Source organism: Oryctolagus cuniculus, chromosome 8 (assembly GCF_051225735.1).
Source record: "Oryctolagus cuniculus isolate XC-2025 breed Fujian yellow rabbit chromosome 8, ASM5122573v1, whole genome shotgun sequence".
Taxonomy (NCBI): domain Eukaryota; kingdom Metazoa; phylum Chordata; class Mammalia; order Lagomorpha; family Leporidae; genus Oryctolagus; species Oryctolagus cuniculus.
In genome coordinates this window covers 13,277,787-13,304,223 of record NC_142874.1, presented here as the reverse complement: position 1 = coordinate 13,304,223, position 26,437 = coordinate 13,277,787, and the positions used below count along the sequence as shown (strand labels likewise).

At 41.9% G+C, this 26,437-nt stretch overlaps 2 protein-coding genes across 3 annotated transcripts in view; one reads left to right on the top strand and one right to left on the bottom strand.

The window, feature by feature from the left end:
* Nucleotides 1-26,437, bottom strand: part of LOC108176049 (uncharacterized) — a 384,299-nt gene that overhangs the window by 135,998 nt on the left and 221,864 nt on the right. The window lies entirely within an intron of this gene.
* Nucleotides 16,762-23,181, top strand: LOC149124830 (uncharacterized). Its single transcript, XM_089301931.1, has 2 exons — nt 16,762-19,233; nt 19,784-23,181. The coding sequence occupies exons 1-2, from the start codon at nt 18,970-18,972 to the stop codon at nt 20,279-20,281; spliced, it is 762 nt and encodes a 253-aa protein (XP_089158057.1). The 5' UTR covers nt 16,762-18,969; the 3' UTR covers nt 20,282-23,181.

Genomic DNA, 26,437 nt, shown 5'->3' with positions numbered 1-26,437 from the left:
ATGAAAGCTCTGTTTCCCTCTCTGTCAATTTCCTGCTTTTAAAACAACCAAATAAATAAATACAATCTTAGCCTTAAAAAAGAGAAAGAGAAAAAGGGTGTAATTTTTCATACTTAGGAAGTAGAGTTGACACTTTTGTAAATAGGTGATTCAATAGTATCTTTGTTATTTTATCCCAATATACTAACAGCAATGGAACCAAGTGGTTTGGTTTTGATATAGTATACACTTTGAAGCATGGGTTGATAAGATGTGAGGCTGAGGCAGTGGGAAGGGGTCAAATAACAGGAGGTGTTGCATTCCATGTTGAGTAGATTGAGGTGAATCTGACAGATGCAGGCTATAGCGAAGAGTTGGATGGCCGATGAAGGATCTTTGAAAGCAAGTGTCGTGTTCAAGTTCTCTTTTAGGAAGGCCACTTGGTCTACATAATGGAGAATGGATGTTGTGGCCATGTGGCATAGGGAATTGGGTCAGAAAAGAACAAGAACTGTTAGTTGGTTATTGCAAGAAGCCTGGAAAAAGACTTGGGAGTGGGGGAACCAGACTACCATGTTTCAGTTTATCAGTATCAAAAGCCTTTCATTTCCTGTGATAACTGGAGTGATCCTTCAGGAGCACTTAGACAAGGCAAATAGTCCAATGCTGCTATTACTCAGTAACAACAACAACAAAAAATACTTTTCATGAATTGTAAGTCCTTCGTTGCAATTTTAATTCATTTAGGTAGGGTTGCTGGATTCCTACTATGTGCCAGGTACAAGCTCGTGTCCTGAGAATATAATTGAGGAAGGCTCATATGGTTCCTGAGTCTCTGCACTACCACATGGATGATCTAGGGGGTGATGGAATAAAATGCTCCCAGGGAAGTAGGGGACAATGCAGTTGGCATCATGGAAGGGGCCACACACACAAACACACAGTCTATGTGAACATTTGTGTGTGGTGGGTTGGGTTGGGGTGGGGCAGGACTATTTTATCCAAATACTTTTGGTTGAATACTGTAATCAATACACAATTCTTCTTAAGTGCTGAAACTTAACTGAAAAGTGATCACTGTTACATATAAGAGTGGGAATAAGAGAGGGAAGAGATGTGCAATTCAGGACATGCTCGAGCTGACTTACCTCAAACGGTAGAGTTAGAAACATACCAGGGGATTCCAATTCAATCCCATCAAGGTGGCATGTACCAATGCCATCTCACTAGTCCCAGTGATCAATTTCTGTTTACAATTGATCATAATGATAGGACTAAGAACCAAAGGGATCACATAAACAAGAATAGTGTCTGCAAATACTAGCTGATAGAATAAAAAAGGGAGAGAATGATCCAACATGGGAAGTGGAATACACAGCAGACTCATAGAATGGCAGATGTCCTAAACAGCACTCTGGCCTCAGAATCAGCCCTTAAGGCATGTGGATCTGGCTGAAAAGCCCATGAGAGTATTTCAGGCATGGAAAGCCAAGACACTCTGGGGGAAAAAAAAAAACTAAATGAAAGATCGCGAGTGAGATCCCATTGGAAATAATGGGTCATCAAAGAAGGAGGTACCTTTCTCTGAAGGGAGGAGAGAACTTCCACTTTGACCATGGCCTTGTCTAAATATGATCAGAGTCGGTGAACTCAGGGGGCTTCCATAGCCTTGGCAGCTCAAGACAAGAGCCTAGGGTGATTACTGACGCCATAAACAAGAGTGTCAATTTGTTAAGTCAACAACAGGAGTCACTCTGCACTTACTCCTCATGTAGGATCTCTGTCCTTAGTGTGCTGTACATTGAGATTTAATGCTATAACTAGTACTCAAACAGCATTTTTCACTTTACATTTCTGTGTGGGAACAAACTGTTGAAATCTTTACTTAATGTATGCTAAACTGATCTTCTGTATATAAAGAGAAATGAAAATGAATCTTGATGTGAATGGAAGGGGAGAGGGAGTGGGAAAGGGGAGGGTTGTGGGTGGGAGGGACGTTATGGGGGGGAAGCCATTGTAATCCATAAGCTGTACTTTGAAAATTTATATTCATTGAATAAAAGTTAAAAAAAATAAAAAAAAAGAATCAGGAAAGGATCTTTGAAGGTCAAAGTTAATAAGGAAGATTAGGGGTTAGTCAGGGACAATGAGAGGAGAAAGGAGAGTTTGGGCAGAGAAAAGAGCAAGAACAGGGAGACAGCCCAGCCCAGCCTGGAAAAGGCGGTCCGTGTTTCAGAAGGGAGACCCACTGAGTGCTTCATGCCTTTTCATCCCAGGGAGAACACACACTCCTTCAGGGCAGAGGCCTGGGGTCACTGTGTTGATCTGTCCTGTCTGGGTCTCTTTAATATCCAGTCTACATGGTGCATTGGGGAGGGCAGCCTAGGTATGGCCAAAGCAACTCCTCTTGATGTGTCCCTCTTGCCAGGCTTGGGGGTTGGAGGTCCCTGGGAGCATTCATGGGGCCGTTCACTGCATTTGTGCCTTTTCTAATCCTGTGGGCCTTGCTGATCTGAACAGGCCCTTGGCTGTCCCCTGTGAAAATACTGCTTGTCCACCTCCCCCAACTCTGGTAACCAGAACATTGAGGGCATCACCTTTGCTCGATGGGTTTTCTGGGACTTTGAATTCAGTGTCTTGACTTTATGTAACCAATGCACTTGTTTCCCCTGAAATAGAAGCTTCCCTGGAGATCCCACACTTGCTATTCCTTTTCCTCTGCCCTCCCATGGCAGCACTGCCCTGCCTGCTGTTTATCATGAGGTCTGAGAAGGAGGTTTAATTTCCAAACTATTCAAGGAAGCTCTTGGGGGGCGTCATTCACTGCATCACTGACTTCCGGCCCAGCACAAATTGAATGCCATGCATGCGTGCTTATCTGCCTTTGACAGCCCCTCGGTGGCCTGCTTCTCGCCACACGGTTGCCAAGGCTGCCACTGTCCCCAGCCCCCCCACTTTGTGCCTGTTAGTCCCTCTCCTCTCCTGTCACCGCCACTCCTCTCCTTCATCCAGGGCTCACTGTGGAGTCGGCTCTCCCTCCTGCTGCCTGCAGCCTTCTTAGCAAATGCCAAGGCTCCTAAAATGCTATGGGACGGTCTCCAAAGAAACACCACTGCTGTGCCCTGAATAGCATGTTTTAATTTGAGTGCTGACTGTGCCCAGAGATCTCTGAGTATACGCTCGTGGCACCTAATCAGACAGTACAGAGTGGGCATGAACAGGGAAGCAACGATGTGTCAACAAAATCTGTCCTTTCAGGAGAATAAAGCAAGAGGAGTGAGGGGGAGAGAATTTTAAAAGTACAACCTCCATGTTTTTTGAAAGGCCCAGGGATAACTCATAAGATTTTCAGAATTGTTGCTTCAGAAAATAAAAGTTCATTTGACCTTTGAAAGTGACAACCACAGTAGGCCCGAGGCTGTCAGAACCAGCGCCATGGTGGTGGTTGTCCATAAGCCGGCTTATTGGTTGAGCAGTTGCTTTTCCACCTTGTAACTTCCTAGTGCCGTGTGGGACAGCCCCTGGGGACTCAGGAATAGGGAAGAGGTACTATCCCAAGGATATATGACCACTAAGAAATTTCTCTCGGGAGCAGGCATTTGGTGCAGCCATTAAGGTGCCACTGGGACATCCTCCTCCTATATGGGAGCGCCTGATCCCATCTTCCCAGGCTGTAGTTCAAGAACCTGGGTCCCTGCCATCCAAGTAGGAGACCCAGACTGAGTGCTTGAGCTCCTGCCTTTAGCCTGGCCCAGCTCCGTCTGTCACAGGCAACGGGGGAGTGATTTGACAGATGGAAGATCTTTCTCTCTCTGTCTTTCTCTCTGTATCTCTCTGCTTTTCAAATAAAATTTTTGAAAGAAACTTCTGTCAAGTAGAAGGTGGTTCCTGCATGAATAAGAGAGCCAGAAGATAAATGACCAACAGATGCTATAGATATAGGAGCAAAAGAAACAGGCTTTTGGAGGTGGGATTCAGGTAGGGTGCCATGAGGGTTGTCGCAGTGTGTGTAAAAGGGGAGTGGACACCTGGGGAATGGCCCTTCTTCACCCAGCCCTGGACAGCTCCTCACAGCTCCCCTAAGCTCACACAAAAGCTGCTGCCCGGGTCTGTTTTCCTCCACATCCACTGAGCTGTGAGCCATGGCTGTTCTCCCAAAGACTTCACAGGGAATCTAAGACGGAACTCAGGAGGGCTGTTTGACTTCTGCCTGGTAGTACATTTGACTCAGAATTTCCTTTGGTGGTGACATTTGCTCCTGCTGACAGCAAGAATAATTGCTGCACAGGAGTGTAACTATTCTTGCTCCATTTTTACAGTGTATGCAGTCTTAGCCCACGAAGATTTTCAGACCATCTCCCAGTCTGGGAAAGGAAAAGCAACTTGTATTCTGATACCCAACCCTGCAGCAACTGATTGTGTCACTGATGGAAAAGTGCTTCTGGGCTGATCTTGGAATTTCAGATGAGAGCAGATAGAATAATTTCTTTTTAAAATTGTATGAGTGAACTGTTTTATGGAAAAAATACAACTATACAATGTGATGCATTCATAGTTCAGATTATTCTCAGCTATTTGGGTGTTTATCCTATTGTCTTCTCCTACGTGGAGACTACTATGTATAATTTACTGTTTTCTTCCCTGGTTTGGTATTTCCATTTTGGAATAATGGTATTATAGACAAAGAAATAGCTTTTACATTAATGTATTCTATTATCTAATTCCATTGACATGACCAATTTCAACTGTTCAAGATTCAGAAAAAAAGGAACTATAGTTTTAATCTTTTAAATATATACAAGGAGATTCTGACTTCCTAGTAAATCTATTCTTCTCCCTGGGTTCCTCCTAACTAATTCTATCAGGTGGGTGAGAAATGCAAACATGCTGATGAATCCTGCTACTCCTCCTCTCAAGAAGCATCCCCTGTCGGGAGCCTTGTGGTTTCCCGGCTTCTGCAGTGTGGCACCTGATGGAAGGCTGCTGGTCTCCAGCCTTCGCGGGATGGTCATGGATGCTCACTGCAGCCTACGGGCTTCTCACGTGTTTGTGTCTCAGAGGAGGTTCTGCTGTTGTCTGAGGCTGTTGTCTGCTGCTTGCTGGAGGCTTTCACCTGGATTGGTTCTTTTCATAGCTAAAACAAGGAGCCCTGCTTTCCCTGGCAGGGAAGAACCACAGGGAGAGATCCTGGAGCTCAGAGGGCTGGCCCAGTCCCTCACTGTCCGCATTACCTCAGTACCAACTGCATCCTAGAATAGTGGGTAAAAACTTCCATTTATTTCCTCTGGTCAAACAATGGAATCATAGATAGAAGGTACATTAACTAGATGTGGACTACTCATTTTTTTTTTTTTGACAGGCAGAGTTAGACAGTGAGAGAGAGAGATGGAGAGAAAGGTCTTCCTTCTGTTGGTTCACCCCCCAAGTGGCCGCTATGGCTGGTGCGCTGCGCCGATCCGAAGCCAGGAGCCAGGAGCCAGGTGCTTCCTCCTGGTCTCCCATGCTGGTGCAGGGCCCAAGCACTTAGGCCATCCTCCACTGCCTTCCTGGGCCACAGCAGAGAGCTGGGCTGGAAGAGGAGCAGACAGGACAGAATCTGGTGCCCCAACTGGGACTAGAACCCAGGGTACTGGCACCGCAGAGGGAGGATTAGCCTAATGAGCCACGGCGCCGGCCATACTACTCATTCTTAACCATGATCTACTGGTCCCAGTTATGATCATGAGGACTTATTTTGAAGATAAATATTGATTGTCAGTGCTTTCATTACCTTTATGTTTTGAACGAATGATGGATTTAAGACTTTTACTGGCTTTAAGGTTACTGAAAATTGGAAGATCAAAGGAAATAATTTTAGATTGCTATCACTTTAAAGAATTGTACTTTGAGTTCATACCTTGAACATTGCTCTTGGGTTACTACTGTTTTAACTTTTTGACAAAATTTAGAATATGTAGAACACATTAGATTCTATTCTCTTTATTTTCCAAAACCTAAATGACCGGTTGAGCGTAAGTGTAACATCTGACTTATTTATCTTAGAAGCAGAGCAGACAGACAGAGCTTTTATCCACAATTCTCCCTCTGAAGTGCCTACAGCTGCTGTTGCAGGAGCAGACCAGACAGAAGCTGGGAGCGGGAAACTCGATCCATGTCTCCTATGTCGGTGGCAGGAACACAATCATTTGAGCCATCCTGCTGCCTTTTAGAATCTGCATTAGCTAGAACCTGGACTTAGGATCTGGACCTTGGTCTCCAATATGGACTGTGGATAACTGTTATCTTAACCACTAGACCGAATGCTACTACCCACAAATTATTTCTTTAAATTATTTAAAAGACAGTAACATAATCAAGTGCAGAGAGAGAGAGACAGAGAGAGAGAGAGACTCTTCCTTCTGCTGGTTCATTTCCCAAATGTCCATAATGGTCAAGATCTGGGCCAGGCTGTGGCCAAGAGCTGGGAACTCCATCCAAGGCTCCAATGTGAGTGGCCAAGGGCCCAAACACTTAGGCATCTTCTGCTGCCTTCCCAGATGCACTGAAAGAGAGCCAGGTTGGACACCAAGCAGCCAGGACCTAAACAAGTGCTCCGATATAGGATACCTGTGCCACAAGCCATGGCTTAACCCAATGGACCATAACACACTGTGCCAATTATTTTAAATAATAATTCACTGAAGTTAGAAAACTGAATATAGAGCTGTTTGCAAAATGAATGTTTATGTTAACTCATGTTCCAAATATAGGTAGTCTTAGCAATAGGCAGTGGTATTCACTGTATCTTTATCTCAAACATGCATGGAAGACCTCTTGTGAAAAGTGATGACAAAAATGGCCTTGATTCTTCACAGATCTCTGAGTCTACACCTTTGCAATATGACTTTGCAGATTTCTCATGGATAGTTGGAGCATAATTGTCTTCCTCTTGAATCTTAAATCTGATCTGGTGTTACAACTTCCTTTTTTTTTTTTTTTTTTTGACAGAGTGGACAGTAAGAGAGAGAGACAGAGAGAAAGGTCTTCCTTTGCCGTTGGTTCACCCTCCAATGGCTGCTGCGGCCAGTGTGCTGCGGCTGGTGCACTGCGCTGATCTGAAGCCAGGAGCCAGGTGCTTCTCCTGGTCTCCCATGCCGGTGCAGGGCCCAAAGACTTGGGCCATCCTCCACTGCACTCCCGGGCCACAGCAGAGAGCTGGCCTGGAAGAGGGGCAACCAGACAGAACCTGGTGCCCCGACCGGGACTAGAACCCAGGGTGCCAGTGCTGCAGGCGGAGGATTAGCCTAGTGAGCCATGGTGCCAGCACAACTTACTTTTATTGATAGAATTTGGTGGAACTGATAGTATGCCTGCTCTGAGCCTTGGCCACAAATCATCTTTGCAATTTGATTCTTTTGAAATTCTACTACAGGGGCCGGCGCTGTGGCACAGTGGGTTAATGCCCTGGCCTGAAGCGCTGGCATCCCATATGGACGCTGGTTCTAGTCCCGGCTGCTCCTCTTCTGATCCAGCTCTCTGCTATGGCCTGGGATAGCAGTAGAAGATGGCCCAAGCCCCACACCCATGTGGGAGACGTGAAGAAGCTCCTGGCTCCTGGCTTTGGATTGGCACAGCTCCGGCTGTTGCAGCCACCTGGGGAGTGAACCAGCAGATGGAAGACCTCTCTCTCTGTCTCTACCTCTCTCTGTAACTCTGTCTTTCAAATAAATAAAATAAATCTTTTAAAAAATAAAAGAAAGAAAGGAAATTCCACCACAACCATATAAATAAGCTCGGATTGGCATTACTAATATGGCACCCATGCCCTGGCTGCCAGCCAGTCACTTACAAGATGGGAATATACTTTCTTTGACTAACCAGTCCCTTGGTTATTTAACCAAGTTGAACACAGGGCAGATTAAAGCTGCACTTCTGTCACAGGGCAGATCCAAGCTGCAGACCACAGAATCTGACTCAGTGTAGCACAGCCCCCCACCCGGCATTTCCCTCATCTGTGCCGGCCACAGGGGTTGCTGTTAGCACACTGCCAGCTGCTTTGTGTCTTTGCTGTTCCATAGAGTCTCTGTTCTGCTCTGTAGGATTCCACTGAAAGCTTCTCTTCAACTGACCCTGGGAACGTGATCCTTCCCTTGGTTTTTGGTCTCTTCCTGTGGCTAAATCCAGAGTGACTCTCCCTATTCAACCATCTTGGATCTCCACGACTCATTATTATTGTATGTGAACAACAAGACACTCACCTATAAAATCACTGGAAATTCCTTATTGCAAAAAAACAGACCGACATGCATTGTATGGACAATGTACACCCTTTGGAATCTCATTTAGCTTCAAGCAAGGACTGGGCCTGTTAGTCAGTTTTTCAGCCTGGCAGACAGAAGGAGTAGGGTAAACGCCTGTTTTACTCTTGCCTTGGTGAAACTGACATTGCACCAAGATACCTGGGCTTACAACCCTAATTTTATTACGTTATTAGGCTATTATTGTGATTCTTCTGCATCAGATGAAGACTGACCTCCATCCTAAAACAAAGCTGTCATTGAAAAGTCATAAAACACAGGGGGAATACACATATGAATCTTTAAGAATAGACCAGGGAGAATTTATTTGCAGACTAAGGAAAATACATGATTAGTATTTAGAAAGAACTTTTCCCACAGATTTCTGCCTTTCAAAAGCAGAAGAGAGATCATCTATTTCTTACCCAACCCTGTTTTTTGCTACTCTAAAAAAAGTCTTACATCAATCAGGGGGCAAAACAAAGGATGAGAATCCAGTTGTAAAAATATGGCAGGGGCAGGCGCTGTGGCATAGTGGATAAAGCTGCCGTCTGCAGTGCCGGCATCCCATGTGGGTGCTGATTTCAGTCCTGGATGCTCCACTTCTGATCCAGCTCTCTGCTGTGGCCTAGGAAAGCAGTAGAAGATGGTCCAAGTGTGTAGGCCCCTTCACCCACCTGGGAGGCCTGGATGAAGCTCTTGGCCTTAGATCAGCTCAGCTCCAGCCATTGCAGCCGTTTGGGGAGCAAACCAGCAGATGGAAGACTTTCTCTCTCTCTCTCTCTCTCTCTCTGCCTCTCTGTAACTCTGCCTTTCAAATAAATAAATAAATAAATCTTTAAAACAAAAAAAGTATGGCAAATGAGAGATTGCAATAAAAACACGAAGGACTTGTCATATGTATGTAATGCATGTGGATTTTACTGCTCAAATCCATTTCAGGGGCTTAAAGTGTATAAGCTGATCTTGGAACTCTTCATTTACAAATGGATATGCTTTCAAATACCACTCTACACAGTAAACCTTCATTTAAAAACGTCTGCTATGAAGGACCGTGTGATCTCTTACAAGGAATAACGCACAGGACATCAGTCTTTCTCTGGTGGAGAGGACCACGTGGACATGTACTCATGGGGTATAGATTCTCTTCATCCTTCTGGGTCCACATTTCCTTAACAACTTTGTATCATGTTTGTAATTCAGATTCCTTCCAAAACACCCCTGTGTTATCACAATGTAGATAATAGAGGGATGGTGTTGGTGACATCTCCGTGACATTGTGGGGTACTGACTTGAATGTGTAAAGGCCTGAGCCAGCATGCATTCAGGCCTGTTTCTGCCCAGAGAAGCCCTTTCTTCCCGTGAATTCTACTTGGTCTTTTTTCTTAATGACATCTCATCCTCGATTCTGTCAAACCTCACCAGAGTCTCAAGAAACGGTTTGCATTGGAACTTAATTTGTGGGATAGCTATGATCCAAAATGTTAGCCTAGGCACACACACACAATGCCAGTAACGTGGCTGAGACGCTAACTCCAGAGACAGTTCTAGTTGTCTCCAGTCATGCTTTCCCTCTGATTTTTACTGAGATTCAGATACAGAAGTGGAAATTTATGTGATAGTAGATGTATTTGCATATTAGGTCTGCAGAATGAAACTCAGCCTTAGGAAGAATTAGATGCTCCATTTAGAGAGAACATCTGGCCTCTAAATTGCTTTGTTATTCATCACCTTGTTTTTGAGCACGACTTGCAATGCTTGTCCTTCATGCACTGCAAGTAAAAATCATTATACGCTCAGTTGAAAAACTAAACTATAACTTTCTCATTTACTATTCTATCAACCCACATACAATAGGGAACATGCTAAAACCTTGACAGGAATGAAATAGTTAATAAAGGGTTTTTTTTTTTTTAATTATCATTGCAGAAAAGAGTATGCGATATCCTATTTAATTCAATGCAATTCAATGGAATGCAAAAACACATTTATTGAGTGCATGCAGAGTCAGGCCCTAGTTGGTTGAGGCAGTGAACTCTGGCTCTATTTCTTACCTATCACAAGTAACCATACTTGTGATGTGAGTCTTAAGTACTTAGGATTCCTTTAACTAACTCTGAATCTGAAGTATCTGTCATGATTGCAGACTTTTATGAGTAAAGTAGGGATTGGGCATAAATCACACACACACACACACACACATACACACAAACACACAAACACACACACCTTTTACCACCCACTCAGAGTTGATTTTTATAATTTCAGGCTGAGGGAAAAAGAGGAAGATGGAGAGAGAGAAAGAGAGGGATGGAGGGGGAGAAAGAGGCAGTTTCCATCTGCTGGTTAACTTCCCAAATTCCTCCAACAGCCAGAGATGGACCAGGTTGAATCCAGCAGTGGGGAACTCAATCTGGGTCTCCCACGTGGGTGTCAGGGACCTAAGCATGTGAGCACTACTTGCTGACGCTGGGGTTGGGAGCCAGAGCCAGCACTGGAACTTGGGCCCTCTGACATTGTGTCTTAACTGCCAGTGCAAACTGTTATCCCCAAACTGCCATTTCCTCCTTTCCTTTGAAGCAAAAGGCTATTATTTCTTGGGAATAAGTGTTCAAGCAAGATCAAGTGAGAGGCATGTTTGGCTCTCATGTCTTCCCCACAACATCTTGTCCCATTGTTGGGACATCAGAATGGCTGTGGTTCCCATGACCCCAAGGTCTCTGTGAACAAGTGTTTCAGAAGGTGTTCTTTTTTTCTAAGTTGGATTTTGAAAGAGAACAGGGTATCATGTTAAAATATCTGGTTTATTTCTTTCTTTTTTTTTTTTTTTTTTTGCTTACTAGCTACATGAATTGTGGTAAATTACTTAAAATGTGCCTGAGTTTTATTCCACCACGGTGAAGGGGAGCTAATGAAATCTATTTCCAAAATGTTAACCAACATTTCTACTCATAAGTTATTACTGGAAAATTGCAGGTGCTTAATATATGCTCAATGAAAAATGCTTTTCACAAGTGAGTTTCCCAGTAAAATGCAGAAGGCAGCAAAGATTAAATGCACAGAAGAATATAGGAAAAGACAGAGGTGAATAGTCATTTCCCTTCTTTTTGGCACACATACACACAACACCCAAATGGGAGCATAGCTCTGGAGTAATTACTGTAATTATAAATACAATAATTGCTTTTCCAACAGAAAGAGGCATTTTTGCTTCTCTATACTGTCCCATCTCTGAAATAGAAGTCCATGACAAATTTCTCCTGGTATACACAGGTATTTTATTTATGCTATTGTTTCTGAGATTTGTCTTCTTTGATTTATCATGAAATATTCTCAGCTAAGCTTTCAAACAAGGAGGTAAGAGATTAATAAATAGTAACCAAGTAGTAGTCATGGTGCTAGGAAAACTCAAATGAGTGATGCTTTATGTCTCTAGTGTTGTTTTGATGATAAATTGACCATTCCTAATACTATTAAGTATTGGGTTATAGCCATGAAATGGTTCACACTTCGAATTTATATAACAAAAGAAAGCTGGATCAATGCATAGAAAATATTCTGTTTACTTTGAAAATTGTACCATAAATGGCTTCCTTTTCTTTGTCCTTCTGTAGTATTGATGATTTCATTACAGCCATTATTTGTTGTGTTTTGGGTTATGCTTAATTATGCACCTATTTTTTGCTGAATGAAGAAACAGAGGTCAAATCAGCACAGCTTCATCATCTAGAATGGTTGTGTAAATAAGGTGTTCAATGTTTGTTGACTCACTGATTAGTTATTTGACTAATTCAGCAGTAATGTCTAAAACACTGAGGGACACTGTGTTGCAAATTGTGAGGCACTGTATCATCTACATCTATGGCTTTGTGACTTAGAACCTGTAGATGGGAGAAGTTAAAGTTTCTCTGAAATAAAGTTTTAAAAAGTATATAACCACTGAATTGAGGAAATGTGCATTCAAGTGTGTCTTGAGCTTTTTCTTTTATTTCATTGTTGTACATGTGCTTCAGAGCGAAATGGACACCACTTACTTATTATTTTTAAATAAAGGAGCTTTAGAAACGAGTACCTGTATTTAAAAAGTGTATTTAAGTTGTTTTGATTATTTGTTCCTCTTTTGGTTGAACTAACCAAATTTGAAGTGTTAGTGTAGTTTCTCAGTTCTAAGAATGGGATACAGCAGAGTGAAAATCCTCTTACTTGAAATCCATTTCTTTCCTTTGTGTGGAAGGAAGCTTTAACTTCAAACAGGTGGAGACGATTATTCTCAAATTCGATAAGGACTTTTCAGAACTACCTCAAATCTGAATTTTATTGTCAAATTATCTCTTGGTCGTTCAAGCTCCAAATTATTTCACTTACTTTCATTTGTGCAAAGGATATAGTCTTTTAGTGATAGTCATCTGGTGGCAAGTTTAAAACTGTAGCATAATTGTGATAAAAAAGACAACTCACTGTGTGGTGCTGTGTACTTGTTTTGAAGGCAGCCTGGTTGAAATCTCTTTCTTACTATTACTTGCCTTAGAATTTTCCTCAGATTATACCTCCCATTGCTGTAGATAAGCAAATTAGGCCACAATGAGATCAAATTTAGTTCTCCATGCAGAAACTAAAGAAGAGTGAATAGAGAGGGGATGGGAAATGGGGATGGATCACCACAGTTGGACTTGAAGCACTAGAGTAGCTATGATGCCTTGGGAAGTCCCGATGTGTCTGTGGGTCATGGAGTATTTTTATATTTAGTTCATTTGCTTCACTAAATGCGCTGCTCTTTTCTGTCCTTTTCTGGCTCTGCCTTCCAACAGTATACAGCTGCTACATGGAAGAATCCCACATCTGGGTAACCTGGCTCAGATTATAGCACCACTAATCTGATGTCATTGTGAACAACAATATGTTCTTGATGCATTAAGTTGCCATGCTATTAATAACAGTATATTGCTAGATAGCACATGTAATGTACCCCAGTATTGTTGAACCATGGTTTAATCTCTTGACCCATCAAATACTCCAACTGAAAAAACAAAATAATCTTATGAGAAATGAATAGATGACTTAGCAATGATTGAATCTGAAATTGCAATTGACTGTGTGGACCTAACTTTAACTCTATATTTAGCTCTTAGCCTAGGTCAGACTCTTGAATTTATTTATTTATTTAGTATAGGTTTGTTTTTCCATTGGTCACCACAAGTCAAATGTCCCACTGATCTGGTTACTAGCTCATCCAGACAGCTCACCAACTGTGTGTTTTTGGCTCCCTCTCTGTTTTGATGCTTGCTATATATCCTTTGCAATATTCATTGTCTTCACTGATGAAAAAGGCCACGCCTAAAACATAATTAAAGATGCTGACTCTGATTCAGATTTGAAGGAATTTCCATTTCAAACTGGGATAGAACAAAGAGTTTACAGAATAGTATACAATCTGCCTATTTACATTTTTAATTTTATTTTTAAGCAGACTTTCCTTTTAGAACAGCTTAAGGTTAACAGCAAAATTGAGAGGAAGGTACAAAGACTTCTCATATGTCCCTGCCCCACACATGCACAGTCTCACTCATTGTCCACATAGCACACCACTGTAGAACACATTGCAATTGATGACAGTTTCTGGACACATCAGTGTTCACAGTTTACATTAAGGGAGCCACTCTTGGTGTTGCCCATTTTGTGGATTTGGACACATGTATAATGGCAAGTATTTCCATACATACACAGAGTATGTACAGTTTGGCACATGCTCACTTGGACTTACCCCTAATGGTAGAGTTAGAAATGTGCCAGGGGATTCCAATTCAATCCCATCAAGGTGACATGTTCCAATACCATCTTACTTGTTGGAGTGATCAGTTTAGGTTGATCAGAGGGATGGGATTGAGTGTCAAAGGGATTTCATGGATGGGACCAGTGTCTGCAAATAGTTGATAGAATTAAAAAGGAGATAATGATCCTACATGGGAAGCAGGATATGCAGCAGGCTCATAGAATGGCAGATATCCGAAACAGCACTCTGGCCTCAGAATCAGCTCTTAAGGCATTTGGATCTGGCTAAAAAGCCCATGAGAGTTTCTCAGGCATGAAAAGCTAAGACACTGTAGCAAAAAAAAAAAAAAATGACCTAAATGAAAGATCTCTGGGAGTGAGATCCCAGGCCATCAAAGAAGGCAGTAACTTTATCTGAAGGGAGGAGAGAACTTCCACTTTGACCATGGCCTTGTCTAAATAAGATCGGAGTCTGTGAACTCAAGAGACTTCCATAGCCTTGGCAGCTCATGACAAGAGCCTCAGGTGATTACTGATGTCATCTGTTAAATCAACAACGAAAGTCACTGTGCACCTGCTCCCCATGTAGGACCTCTGCCCTTAATGTGTTGTATTATGAGAATTAATGGTAAAACTACTACTCAAACAGTACTCTATACTTTGTGTGTCTTTGTGGGTGCAGTCTGTTGAAATCTTTACTTAGTATATACTAAGTTGATCTTCTGTATATAAAGATAATTGAAAATGAATTATGATGAAGAATGGGATGGGAGAGGGAGTGGGAGATAGGATGGTTGCAGATGGGAAGGAGGTTATGGGGGGGAAAGATGCTATAATTCAAAAGTTGTACTTTGGAAACATATTTATTAAATAAAAGTTGAAAAAATATCACACAGAGTAATTTCTTTTATTTATTTATTTGACAGGTAGAGTTATAGACAGTGAGAGAGAGAGACAGAGAAAAAGGTCTTCCTTACGTTGGTTCACTTCCCAAATGGCCACTATGGCCAGTGCTGTGCCGATCCGAAGCCAGGAGCCAGGTGCTTCCTCCTGGTCTCCCATGTGGGTGCAGGGGCCCAAGCACTTGGGCCATCCTCCACTGCCCTCCTGTATTGCAGTAGATTCATTCTGAGATGAGGAACGTGGTGGGGGCAAGAGGCGCAGAGTCACCACACAGACCCCAGGAGTCAGGTGAAAGCGGGCCAGAGGCGAGCAGCCCGCAGACTCATTTATTTCAGTTGGTATAACAGCTTATATAGCCAAGACAGCCAATCTGGTCAAGGGGCGGTTTATGCCCTAACCAATCACAGCCTGTTGCCAGGCAGGCTCCATTGCCAGGAGGGTTTCAAAGCCATTCCTGAGTAACTGATGCTCACTTGTCAGTGGCCATTTTGGCATGGCCTTCTCATTCCACCACACTCCTGGGGCATAGCAGAGAGCTGGACAGGAAGAGGAGCAACTGGGACTAGAACCCGGTGCCCAAATGGGATGCTGGTGCCGTGAGGCAGAGGATTAATCAAGTGAGCCATGGTGCCAGTGCAAGTGCACACACACACACACACACAGAGTAATTTCACCCCCTACAGCTTTTATGTGCTCTACGTATTCATCCCTTCACAACCCTGGAAACCACTGATTTTTTTTTTCCATTACATCCATGGTTTTATTTTTCAAGAATGCTAGAAAGTTGTAATCATGAAGTACTTAGGCTTTCACATTGGTTTCTTTCATGTAGTAATATTGCATTTATGTTTCTCATCCGTTTTTAATGGCTTGATAGTTTTTTTAGAGTTAAATAACATTCCTCTCACTGCATATACCATCATATATCTATTCACCAAATGAAGGACATCTTGGTGCTTCCAACTTTTGGCCATTATGAATAAAGATGTCATAAACTCCCGTGTGCAGACTTTTGTATGCACAAAATTTTCAACTTTGGATAAAATCCACGAACAGTTGTTGGATCCTATGGTAAGATACTTTTGGATTTCTAAGCAACCGCCAATTTGTCTTTGCACATGTCCGTGCTGTTTTGCATTCCTACTAGGAGTAACTGGCAGCCCCTCTTAGTTCACATCCTTACCCGCATTCAGTATTGACAGTGTTTTGGATTGTGGCCATTCTAACAGGTGTGTATGGTTTCATTGTTGCTTTAATTTACATTTCCCAGGTGATATATGATGTGGAAGGCCTTTTCCAATGCTTATTAGCTGTGTGTTTCCTTTGGTGGAATATCTGTTAGGGTCTTTGGAATATTTTAAAAATTAGTTTGTTTTCTTTTTGAGGAATTTTAAAAGTTGTTTGTAGATTTGGGACAGCAGTCCTTTAACAGTTATGTCTATCACAAATATTTCCCTTCAGTCTGTGGCTTGTCCTTCCATTCTCATGACAGCATCTTTCACAGAGTAGAAGTTTTTAATTTCAAATGAAGTCTACTTTATTCATTTTTAAAAATAGATTGTGCCTTTGCTGTATCTTAAAAGCCATCACCAAATCCAAGATCGTCTAGATTTTTTTCCTATGTTGTCACCTTGGAATGTTACAGTTTTATATTCTACATTTAGGTTTGTGATCCATTTTGAGTTATTATTTGTGAAGGGTATTTAGTTTCTTTATATATATATATATATATATATATATATATATTACCATTTGGATGTCTAGTTTTCCAGCATTATTTGTTGAAAAGATTACCTTTCTCCATTGTATTACATTTGTCCATTTTGTCAAATATCACTGGACTGTATTTATGAGATTGTATTCTCTTCCATTGACCTATTTTTCACTCTTTTTCAATACCATAAAGCCTTCATTACTATAGGATAATAGTGAATCTGGATGTTGGAGCGATGCCTGCCTTTTAGCATCTTCCTTACCCTTTAAAATTGCCTGTTCTGGATCTACTTCCTCTCCATATAAATTTTAAAATCAGTTTGTTTAGACCACAAAATAACTTGGTAAATTTCAGTTGGAATTGCATTAAAGTAAGAGGTCATGTGGTAAGAACTGATCTGCATTAAAATCCTGACAACAGTTTTGAGTCTTCCTAGTCATGAACATGAAATGTTTCCCCTTATCTAATTCTTTGATATCTTTCATCAAGTTTTATAGTTTTCCTCATGTAGATTTCACACATTTTTTAAATTTTTATCTAAGCATTACATTTTTGGGGTGCGAATGTAATGATTTTAACTTTAGTTTCCATTTGTTCATTGCTGATTTAGGAAAATGATTGGTTTTTATTAACATTGCATGCTGCAACCTTGCTATAATTGCTTATTATGTATGTTCCACGTTCATTTGATGGTTATCTACCTCAAATGTAAAAGATTGCTTAATCAATCTGTGTAGTTCAGCTCAAATGTTAAACATAGCTACACTTTTTGCCTCCTCTGGAAACACTGTTTGTTCCATTGAAGAAGATCTCAGAAAGTAACCATTAAGGCTAATAGGTATTTTTTACACCAGATGATAATGGTGGAACCACTGAAGAGGACTCAAGGAAAAGCAATGTATATTTAAGGGTGGGGCATTTATGGAGTGTCTAGAAATCACCTGATATGACCTATTAAATATAAGCATGGAATTGGGTGGCAACTCAAGATAATTTCTTTCCCAAGGTAGATATTGAACTCTAAGAGACAGAATCTAAATCTCCTAGTAAACCTCTATCACGCTGCAATAATACTCATCTTAGCTGAAGTTTGCCCAATGACACGTATCCTTGTCCTATGCCAGGATGAGAGGGATCCTCATAGTAATGCTACCATTTTCTGGATAATTTCTCCAATCTGGATCTTGGCTATCTTCATTATAGAGAGTTCATCAGCATGTCGATGTGTTGAATTGTGGTGTTTCTCATCTACAAGTGTGCTTTGATGATGGAATGAGGCTGTCTTTAATTCATAGTAGTATCGCATTCAGGTTTTCTCATTGTGTGGGCTTATGAAAGAATGAGTAAATCTGTATTACCTATGGGTATAGAAAGTACTGGGTAGACTTTATATATGTACAAAAACAGGTAAGTTAGCGTTAGTATTTCCTTAACTCAGATGAAATTCTTAGTTATCCCTATTTAAAGATGGCATAGCTTATTATCATTGGTTGTGGGGTAGTCATATCTGAAAATGAAATTCAACCTTTTTTCAAACTGTGATTAGAAACCATCCTACTAAGCTAGTCAACCAAAGGACAGAAATTGGTATTTTTTTATTTATCTCTTCAGAGAGTTTTTATTTTTCATTTTTGTTGTTTTTCCCCTTAAAAAATTAATATTGTTTTTAATTTTCACAATGAACTGGTAGAAAATAAATACAATTTACTTATGTTAAGTCTCTTCTAATCTATTTTATTTATAAACTAGATTTCTAATTAAAGAATGTGAAGAAATGCATTATTTAGAGTCAGATAATAATTTGTCCTTAATATTGGAGAGGTCCTGGTATAACGCAAAAGTCATTAAAATAAATCCAACTCAAATGGAGGCCATTTCAAATTATTTTGTGTATAATTTTGAGCCAATTAATAATTTGGAGTGCAATCTTATCTGTAAAGTGAAACATTATGAACACAATATTTGCTTATCTCACATGTAAAAATTAATTGTTAACATTACTAAGGGTTGATGATTAGAATAAATAAGTAAATCAATGACAGATGATATGTTGATTCATTTGGATTGTAATTCTTTTTTTTTTTTTTTTTTTTTTTTTTTTTTGCAGGAAGAACACAGTTCCCCTCTGTGGCTTTATTGTTTACAAAACACACAACAGGCCTGCCCTGGGGCCTCCAGAGCCAGGCTGCGTGGTGGTCACAGGACCTGCAGGGGACGCTGGGTCCTGGGGCCGCGGCACCTCCGCTCCCGCGCTGGCGGCTGCCCTGGGGTCTCGGTGGAAGAGGCGTGCAGGGAGCGGCCCAGCAGCAGCCAGGCCATGGCGTGGAGATGGCGCGGAGACGGCCTTCCCAGCTCAGGCAGCGCCTGACCTCTGCCCCAGACCCCGCGGGGGGACGGCAAGCCGCAGTCTGGGCCAAGAGTGTCCAGAGGAGGGGCCCGGGCCCCACAGCAGCCAGGGTCGAGCCCGCGGAGTCGGGAATGAAAGCCTCAGGCGTCCGTCCGAGTGGAGCGAGGCGCACGTGCCAGCGCTGCGAAGGACGCCCTTTCACCTTCGTGTCCGACGGCCCGGGCTTGGAACGGCCACACGGAAACGTGAGCGCTCACGTGGCTCCCGTGGCTGGGCTGTGCCCCCTCGGAGGGGCCGGCAGCCACGGGGCTCTCCTGGCTGGGGCCCTGTGAGGCTTGGGAGGGGCCCGGGCCGGCTCCCGCAGCCGTGTGGGCATGCCCTCCACGCAGAGCCAGGCCCTCCCACACCTGGCCCACCTCCCACTCTTTGCTCTTCCTGGTCGGGCACCACACGCACACTGCGCTGGGGCTCCGGGCGGGAAAAGAGAGGTCAGCCAGAGCCCCAGAATCCCGATGCCTGCCATGACCGATGTCCACCAGCAGGGGCAGCGCAGAGCCGCCCTCAGGCCCCGTCCCCAGCTCGGGGCTGCTTCTCTGGGTTTGGCGACGCTCACGCAGGCCCAACCTCGGAGCCCTGGGAGGGGAACAAACCCAACGCAGCCGGCGAGCCCTCAGGCGTTTACCAGATCCGAGTCGGACGCAGCCGGTGCCGGCCCGGCCCTGCCTGCCCCGGGCCTTTCCCTTAGATGAATTCGATCCCTTCGTACTTGACGGTCCCGATCTTGGTCTCCGGCAGGAGGAAGTGGCCGTCCAGCGTGAAAGCCATGACGTAGCTGGCGACTCTGCCCCTGTCCTCCTCGGACTTGAGGGCCACGATGATCTGGTCGTCGGTGTTGGGGAAGAACTTGAAGGACGAGAAGCCGTGCGTGGGGACCACGCGGCCCATGTGGCTGACAGAGATGTCGCTGAAGTCGGGGGCAGCGCTCAGGAGGAGGTTGGTGCCCCTGCGCTCGTCGTCCTGCTCTCTGTAGAGCTCGTGGCTGGCCCGGCGGGGCAGGAAGACCCAGCGCTGCAGCGTGTCGCTCCAGCATGCCGAATCGTGGATGAAGTAGCCTGGCGGTCGGATGCCGGCGGCGGCCCGCAGGGCGCTGTAGCTAGACGCCCAGTTCTCGTGGTCCACGCTGCCCTTGTGGCCCACCACCTTCCCCCACTCGGAGTTCCCGTTCACCACCTCCCCGGTGCTGGTGGTCCACTCCTTGCCCAGCCCGCCCTCGTACAGGCGCTTGGATTGTAATTCTTATGTGTTGATTTATGCTTCCCTCAAAAACACCATATTGATAGAGCCCTTGCAAAAGCAATTAGTGAAGATGAGGTCATTTTGAAGTAGGTGGATCCTAACACAGCAGGTCTGGTATTTTTCTAAGAGGGTGATAGACAGAGACATAGACACAAGGAGTTGGCTGTGGGGTAATGGCTATGATATGATAATAGAGAAAGAGACTGGAGTGTTTCATTTGCAGGTTAGGAAGTGTAGAGGGTTGTTAGCATCACAAGTGAAAGGCATGAAAGTATTCTCTGTTGATCTTCTAGATGGAATCAAAGAATTGACACCTTGATTGCATATTTTGACTTCCACAACCATAAGAGAAAGAAATTGCTTTTTTTCCCCTCTTCCATTGCCCCATTTGTGGTACATTGTGGTTGTAATCCTAGCAACTAAAAGTAATTCTCAGTAAATTCTACAAAAGCAGAATGATAGTAATCTTTCAAAAAAAAAAAACATTTGAGCACTCAAATGTCTCTTTTTTTAATACTTAAATCACTTTGCTTTGAAATTTCAAAAGTCATAATCTAACAAAAGTGGTGTATGCATTTATATAATCACTGAATTTCTCTCCTGCCCATGGATACATTTGTCTAATCTGTCTCTAACCTGACAATGTATTAAATATAATAGCTGTATTTGTAGCTTTATTCTTGAAATCAGGGAATGTAGATGTTTTACTTTTGTTATTGTTTTAAAAATTCCTTTAAACCATGTAGGTTAGCAGCATTTTCATATAAAAATAAAAGATTAGAATATTTCACCTAAGCCTTTGAATTTTGATTGAGATTGCACTTAAAAAGTTCATGAAAAAATGTATATTATGAAAATACGCATAGATACACAATTTTTGCAATAATAAGCTTATCTTTTAATTTCATTTTTCATAACCTTTTTGAAGCACTCTCCCATATGGCAGTCCTGCTTAGTGTCTTTCCTAAAAAACAATTATAGAAGGAAAAATGTAAAGCTACATCAGCTCCATGAGCTTTGGCTCCTAGGAATTTCCTGCTTTTCCTAAGCCCATGCAACCTGAGAAGTATAATACATATATATAAATATAGGAAGACAGAAATAGCTAAATTTTATTGGGACTCAAGGTTTAGTATATCTGCCATGGTAAAAACAGTGTTGCCACTGAAATAACAAGAGTGAGGGCTTAGAGGTGTTGAAAATCCAGTTGGTGGGTAGTTTCTGGATGGAAACTCGCAGCTTTAGCTCCTTGGCTTTGGAAGACATCGTCGTGGTGATGTGTGTGCATGTGTGTGTGTGTGTGTGTGATGTGTCTGTGTATTAAACTTTGTTGCTTCCACACACACTATCTCTCCAGCTGTGAGAGGGTATGTTTACCACCCCTTCTCCACAGTTCCTGATGATACAGTGAAGTATGGACCTGATGAGCCAATCCTTAGATCCCAGTGGCCTTGGGACTATGGAGCAAGCATTTGACAGGAACCACCCATCCCCAATAGCACACCTGCCACCTACTTCTTGAGATATTTCCATCCTGGAATACATTACTCATTCAGAAACATTGATTAAATAAAAACGATGAAGTGCTTTATTGTCCTACTTTGTACATAAGGGAATTAGTGTTTAGAGGGAACTTGTACAGGCTCAAGAGCAAACATTAGATAGGGCTCAAAGTTAGCTTTCAGATACAAATATTTGACTACCTCAATATTCACATGAGATCTCTGTTTCTGGTCTCAGAATGTATGCATATTTGTGTGTGTATGGTAATGCATGTGTGTAAACATATATGGTGTGTATGTGTTCATGTGCTTGTGATACTAGGAAAGGCACAAAACAGAGCATGATAAAAGAAATCTCAGAGAAATCAAGAAAAGTTGATATATTCAGTCCTTCTGAAATCCAAATTGTAATATCGTCATTTGGTCTTAATTTGAATATCCAGCCTGGCTTTTATAAACCAATTTCCTACACAACACTGGCAATCAAGTGCTCGGGAATAACGTGCCATGAAGCTAAATGGGCACATCTAAACTAAAATGGCATGCATTTAAACATCATTCCACCTCTGCAAGTCTCTCTTCAGAATCAGAGTAAATGAGGTTTCCATAGAACAGAAACCTGCTTGAAAGTGATATGTTAGAATCCTTTTTCCTTTTAAAAGTAAATTTTGCATTGTTTAAATTGCCCTCTGTTGTGTAATGGAAGTAATATCAAGTCACATCCACTCACTACAGAGAGTATTCAGGTTTATTACTCTGGAAGGAAAAGAGAGTTTGCAGCTTAATGCCAGAGATCACATCTACAAACAGTCACCAGGCAAATCACTCCTTTGGAAGTGTGGGGATTACCAGGTTTTCATTACTTGCAGGGTTATCTTGTCAGAATGATAGTTTATCCACACAGTCCTCCCACTGACAGGTAGATAAGTACCATGCGAACCAGAAAGCACAATTAGAAATTGATGATTATGATTTTTGAACCAATTGTGCATTCTGAGAGTAACTATGGCTATTATGCCAGGGATACTGGCAATATCTTTTGTAGCATATAATGACAAAAGGATATGTTATGAGACTATAAGAAAAACCTGAGATGGGCTGGTGCCATGGCTCAATAGGCTAATCCTCCACCTGCGGTGCCGGCACCCCGGGTTCTAGTCCCAGTCGGGGCGCCAGATTCTGTCCTGGTTGTTCCTCTTCCAGTCCAGCTCTCTGCTGTGGCCCAGGAGTGCAGTGGAGGATGGCCCAAGTGCTTGGGCCCTGCACCTGCATGGGAGACCAAGAGAAGCACCTGGCTCCTGGCTTCGGATCAGCGTGGTGCGCCGGCTGCAGTGGCCACTGTGGGGTGAACCAACAGTAAAAGGAAGACCTTTCTCTCTTTCTCTCACTGTCCACTCTGCCTGTCAAAAAAAAAAAAAAAAAAAAAAAAAAAAAAAAGTGAGACAAATCCCAGCTTACTCCATTCTTTCCATGTGTATTCATGGGCTCTGTGTGACAAAGCATTTAAGGTTATTCCAAAAACACCAGTGTACTTTTACATAGGACTAATTAAACAAACTTGAGTCCCTATAAAAAGTAGACAACCAAAAAGTGTAAATAGTTACACCTACAACAGTTTTCTAGAGTTCAATAACATAATGAAGCCAACAATCCCACCTAATGGAATGGTCATACCCCTAAATATGAGATACTATATGAGAAAATAGCCATATCTTTAAATGTTGGTTAAATTAGTGCAGCCAAAATGTTAACTGTCTTCAGCTCCCCAAAACTTTTGATTTTGTAGTCATTTCCCTTCATTTCATGTGTAAGAATTCAAGGGGTTTATATTTCTGCTAATAATCTCTTGTTACGATTTCTTGTTTTCCTTGAGTTTTTTTTTTTTTAATAACGCATATCCACTGACCTTGTGATTCATCTATCTCTGCCCTGGACCTACACAAATCCAGATCCAGATCTTTCATATATAATTTTACAGAGCAATGGTCAATGTGGTCAAATGTGCAGAATTTTACTGGAAATCTGGAGTTCATAGTGAAGATTGTGCCACATAAATGCAGCAGAGCACAGGGGATACCAAAACTAACAAAAAAATTGAATATTGAACTTAATTATCCTTAGTTTCTCACTTTCTTGCATTTCATAGTTTAAAAAAAAACACTAAGCCATCTATACTTTGTTTTGCAAGCTATATTCACTTATTTAAGGTCCAGCATACACTCAGAAATTACAAGACACAACAAGAAGCAAAGAAATGCTGCCTATATTCAAGAAAGGAAACAAGTCCAAACACTGAGATTATTGGACAAAGACTTTAACTATGGTTTTCTGTTAAATAAAATATGAAAATAATGCAGCAACAGATGGAGAATTTCATTTCAGGTATGGGAATAATAAAATAAACAAATGCGTGCATTGAAATAAAGACATCAGAAATGAAAAATTTATGGGATAAGCTTCTAATTTGAATGTATCAAACAATGTAAATTATTATGAAATAATACAATATATATTATTGTAGTCCCTGAAATGGAGGGACAAAAGAAAATCTCATTCCTGAGAATTTTCCAAAATTGAATTGTCACCAAACCATAGGCTCTGACAAACTGCAATGAAGATAAATTAACAACAGCAACAACAAAACACCAAGGCCTATAACAAACATGAAAAACTCATGTAGTATAATGAAACTGGCTTTCTTTGGTTATTATACAGGGACTTCAAAACATTTGTGAAAAATGTATTGGAAAGTAAGTTTATTTTGGGGACTGGCCCTGTGGCACAGCTGCTTTGCCACTGCCTGTGATGCCAGCATTCTTGTAAGCACCAGTTCCAGTGCTGGCTGTTCCAATTCTGATACAGCTCTCTGAAAATGTGCCTGGAAAAGCAGTAGAAGGTGACCCAAGTGTTTGGGCCTGTACCACTCACCAGGGAGACCTGGATGGGGTTCCTGGTCCTGGCTTCCGCCTGACCATTGTTGCCATTTGAAGAGTGAGTCAGCAGATCAAAGATCTCTCTATCACTCTGTGTAACTCTGCTTTACAGATAAATAAATCCTTTTTTTAAAGATAATTTTATTTTGATGCAACATTTCTTTGAAATCCATGCAATTTTTTTATAAAATGCATTGTCCTTTATTTTTCTGAATACCCTTAGTATTTTACTGTTTTGAAAAGTTTACTGTTGACCTTACAATACACCTTGGTTTTCATTCTGTGTCTTCCAAACATCAAATACATGAATTTTGTTTACTAAATCAGAAATAAAATGTTGGTGAACTACAGCCTGTGACCTAAACCTGGTTCCAACCTGTTTGTTATAACTTGTGAGCTTCAAATGGCTTTGGCATTATTAAATAGTTGCAGAAATTAAAAAAAAAAACTATTTTATGCCTCATGACAATTATATGAAATAGGAATTTTTGTGGCTTATGTAGTTTTATTGGGGTCAGCCATGCTTATTCCTCCATGATTGTCTTTGGCTGCTTTGCATCGTGACAGCAGAGAAGCTAAATAATGATGAACAAGAATTTGTGCATATCACACTCTGATTGCTTCATACCACTGCCTGGAAACTCTACAGACCATGGAACACAGCTGTATGTTGGCAGCAATCCTAGCCCTACATATTGCATTTCTTTTTCATTACTAATGCATATCCATACATTTACAAAATAAGAAAATAAGAGTGGACTTCTAATGTTGCTTTTTTAAGGCATAATTGAAGATGGGTTATTTTGTATTGAGTTTTAAAATATTTAAAAATATTTAATGTGTGTAAATTGTAAAGAGACAGGGATCTTCCCTCTGCTGGTTCACTCTCCAAATGCCTGCAATAGATGTGGGACCCAGCTACTTGAACCATCATCTACTGCCGCCCCTCGTGTGACTGAGCAAGAAACTGGTGTTGGGAACCTGGACACTCAAATGTAGGATGCAGGCATTTCATGAAGTGTCTTAGTCATTAGACCAGATGCCTGCTCTTTTATTGAATTTGATAACACATGAGTATGTTTCTTATGCAATGACACTATACCTGTGCTTCAAAGCACAGAGCAGCATCAATAGACATAATTTGAATATGATTTGGCTCCCATAGTTGTGCATATGTTTAAACTCCAAGTCACAAGTGACTGGTACTAAATGAGTAGAAACTTACAGGCCTAATGGAAAGGCCTTAGGTCACTGTGGACATGCCTGTGGAAGGTGGTTCTTGTGAGAGGGCTGGTTACAAAAGCAGCAGTGGGCCCAGGCTTGCAACATAATCCTCCTAACACACGAGCTTCGCCACTGCCATCCACCATCCTCACTAGGGGCCAGACACATGGGCGGGCTTGCTTGATCATGGGCCCAAATCTCCAAATCTGTGAGCTAAATAAAGCCTTGCCTCAGACGTATCACCTTGAAATGAAAAGCTGATTACCACAAAGACAAGCCCAGGTCATTGCATTCTCCACTCGCAGACAGGCTATGTTTAAAAAAAAATAGAAAATTTCAAGCAGCATATCTCATCACTGCAGCACTTCTTCACAAAAGTATATTATTAGGATGAGTTACAACCATAATAAGTTTCCAATTGCCTCATGTGTTAGCCAAGCAAGAAAAGCCATTTACCAACGGTAAATTATTTAAATCATGTTAGATTGCAGCAG

Coding starts and splice junctions, on each gene's coding strand:
- LOC149124830 (XM_089301931.1), top strand. CDS start 18,970: ATGGCGCGGAGACGGCCTTCCCAGCTCAGGCAGCGCCTGACCTCTGCC. Junction 19,234..19,783: donor TGGAACGGCCACACGGAAAC/GTGAGCGCTCAC, acceptor GGTCTCCGGCAG/GAGGAAGTGGCCGTCCAGCG.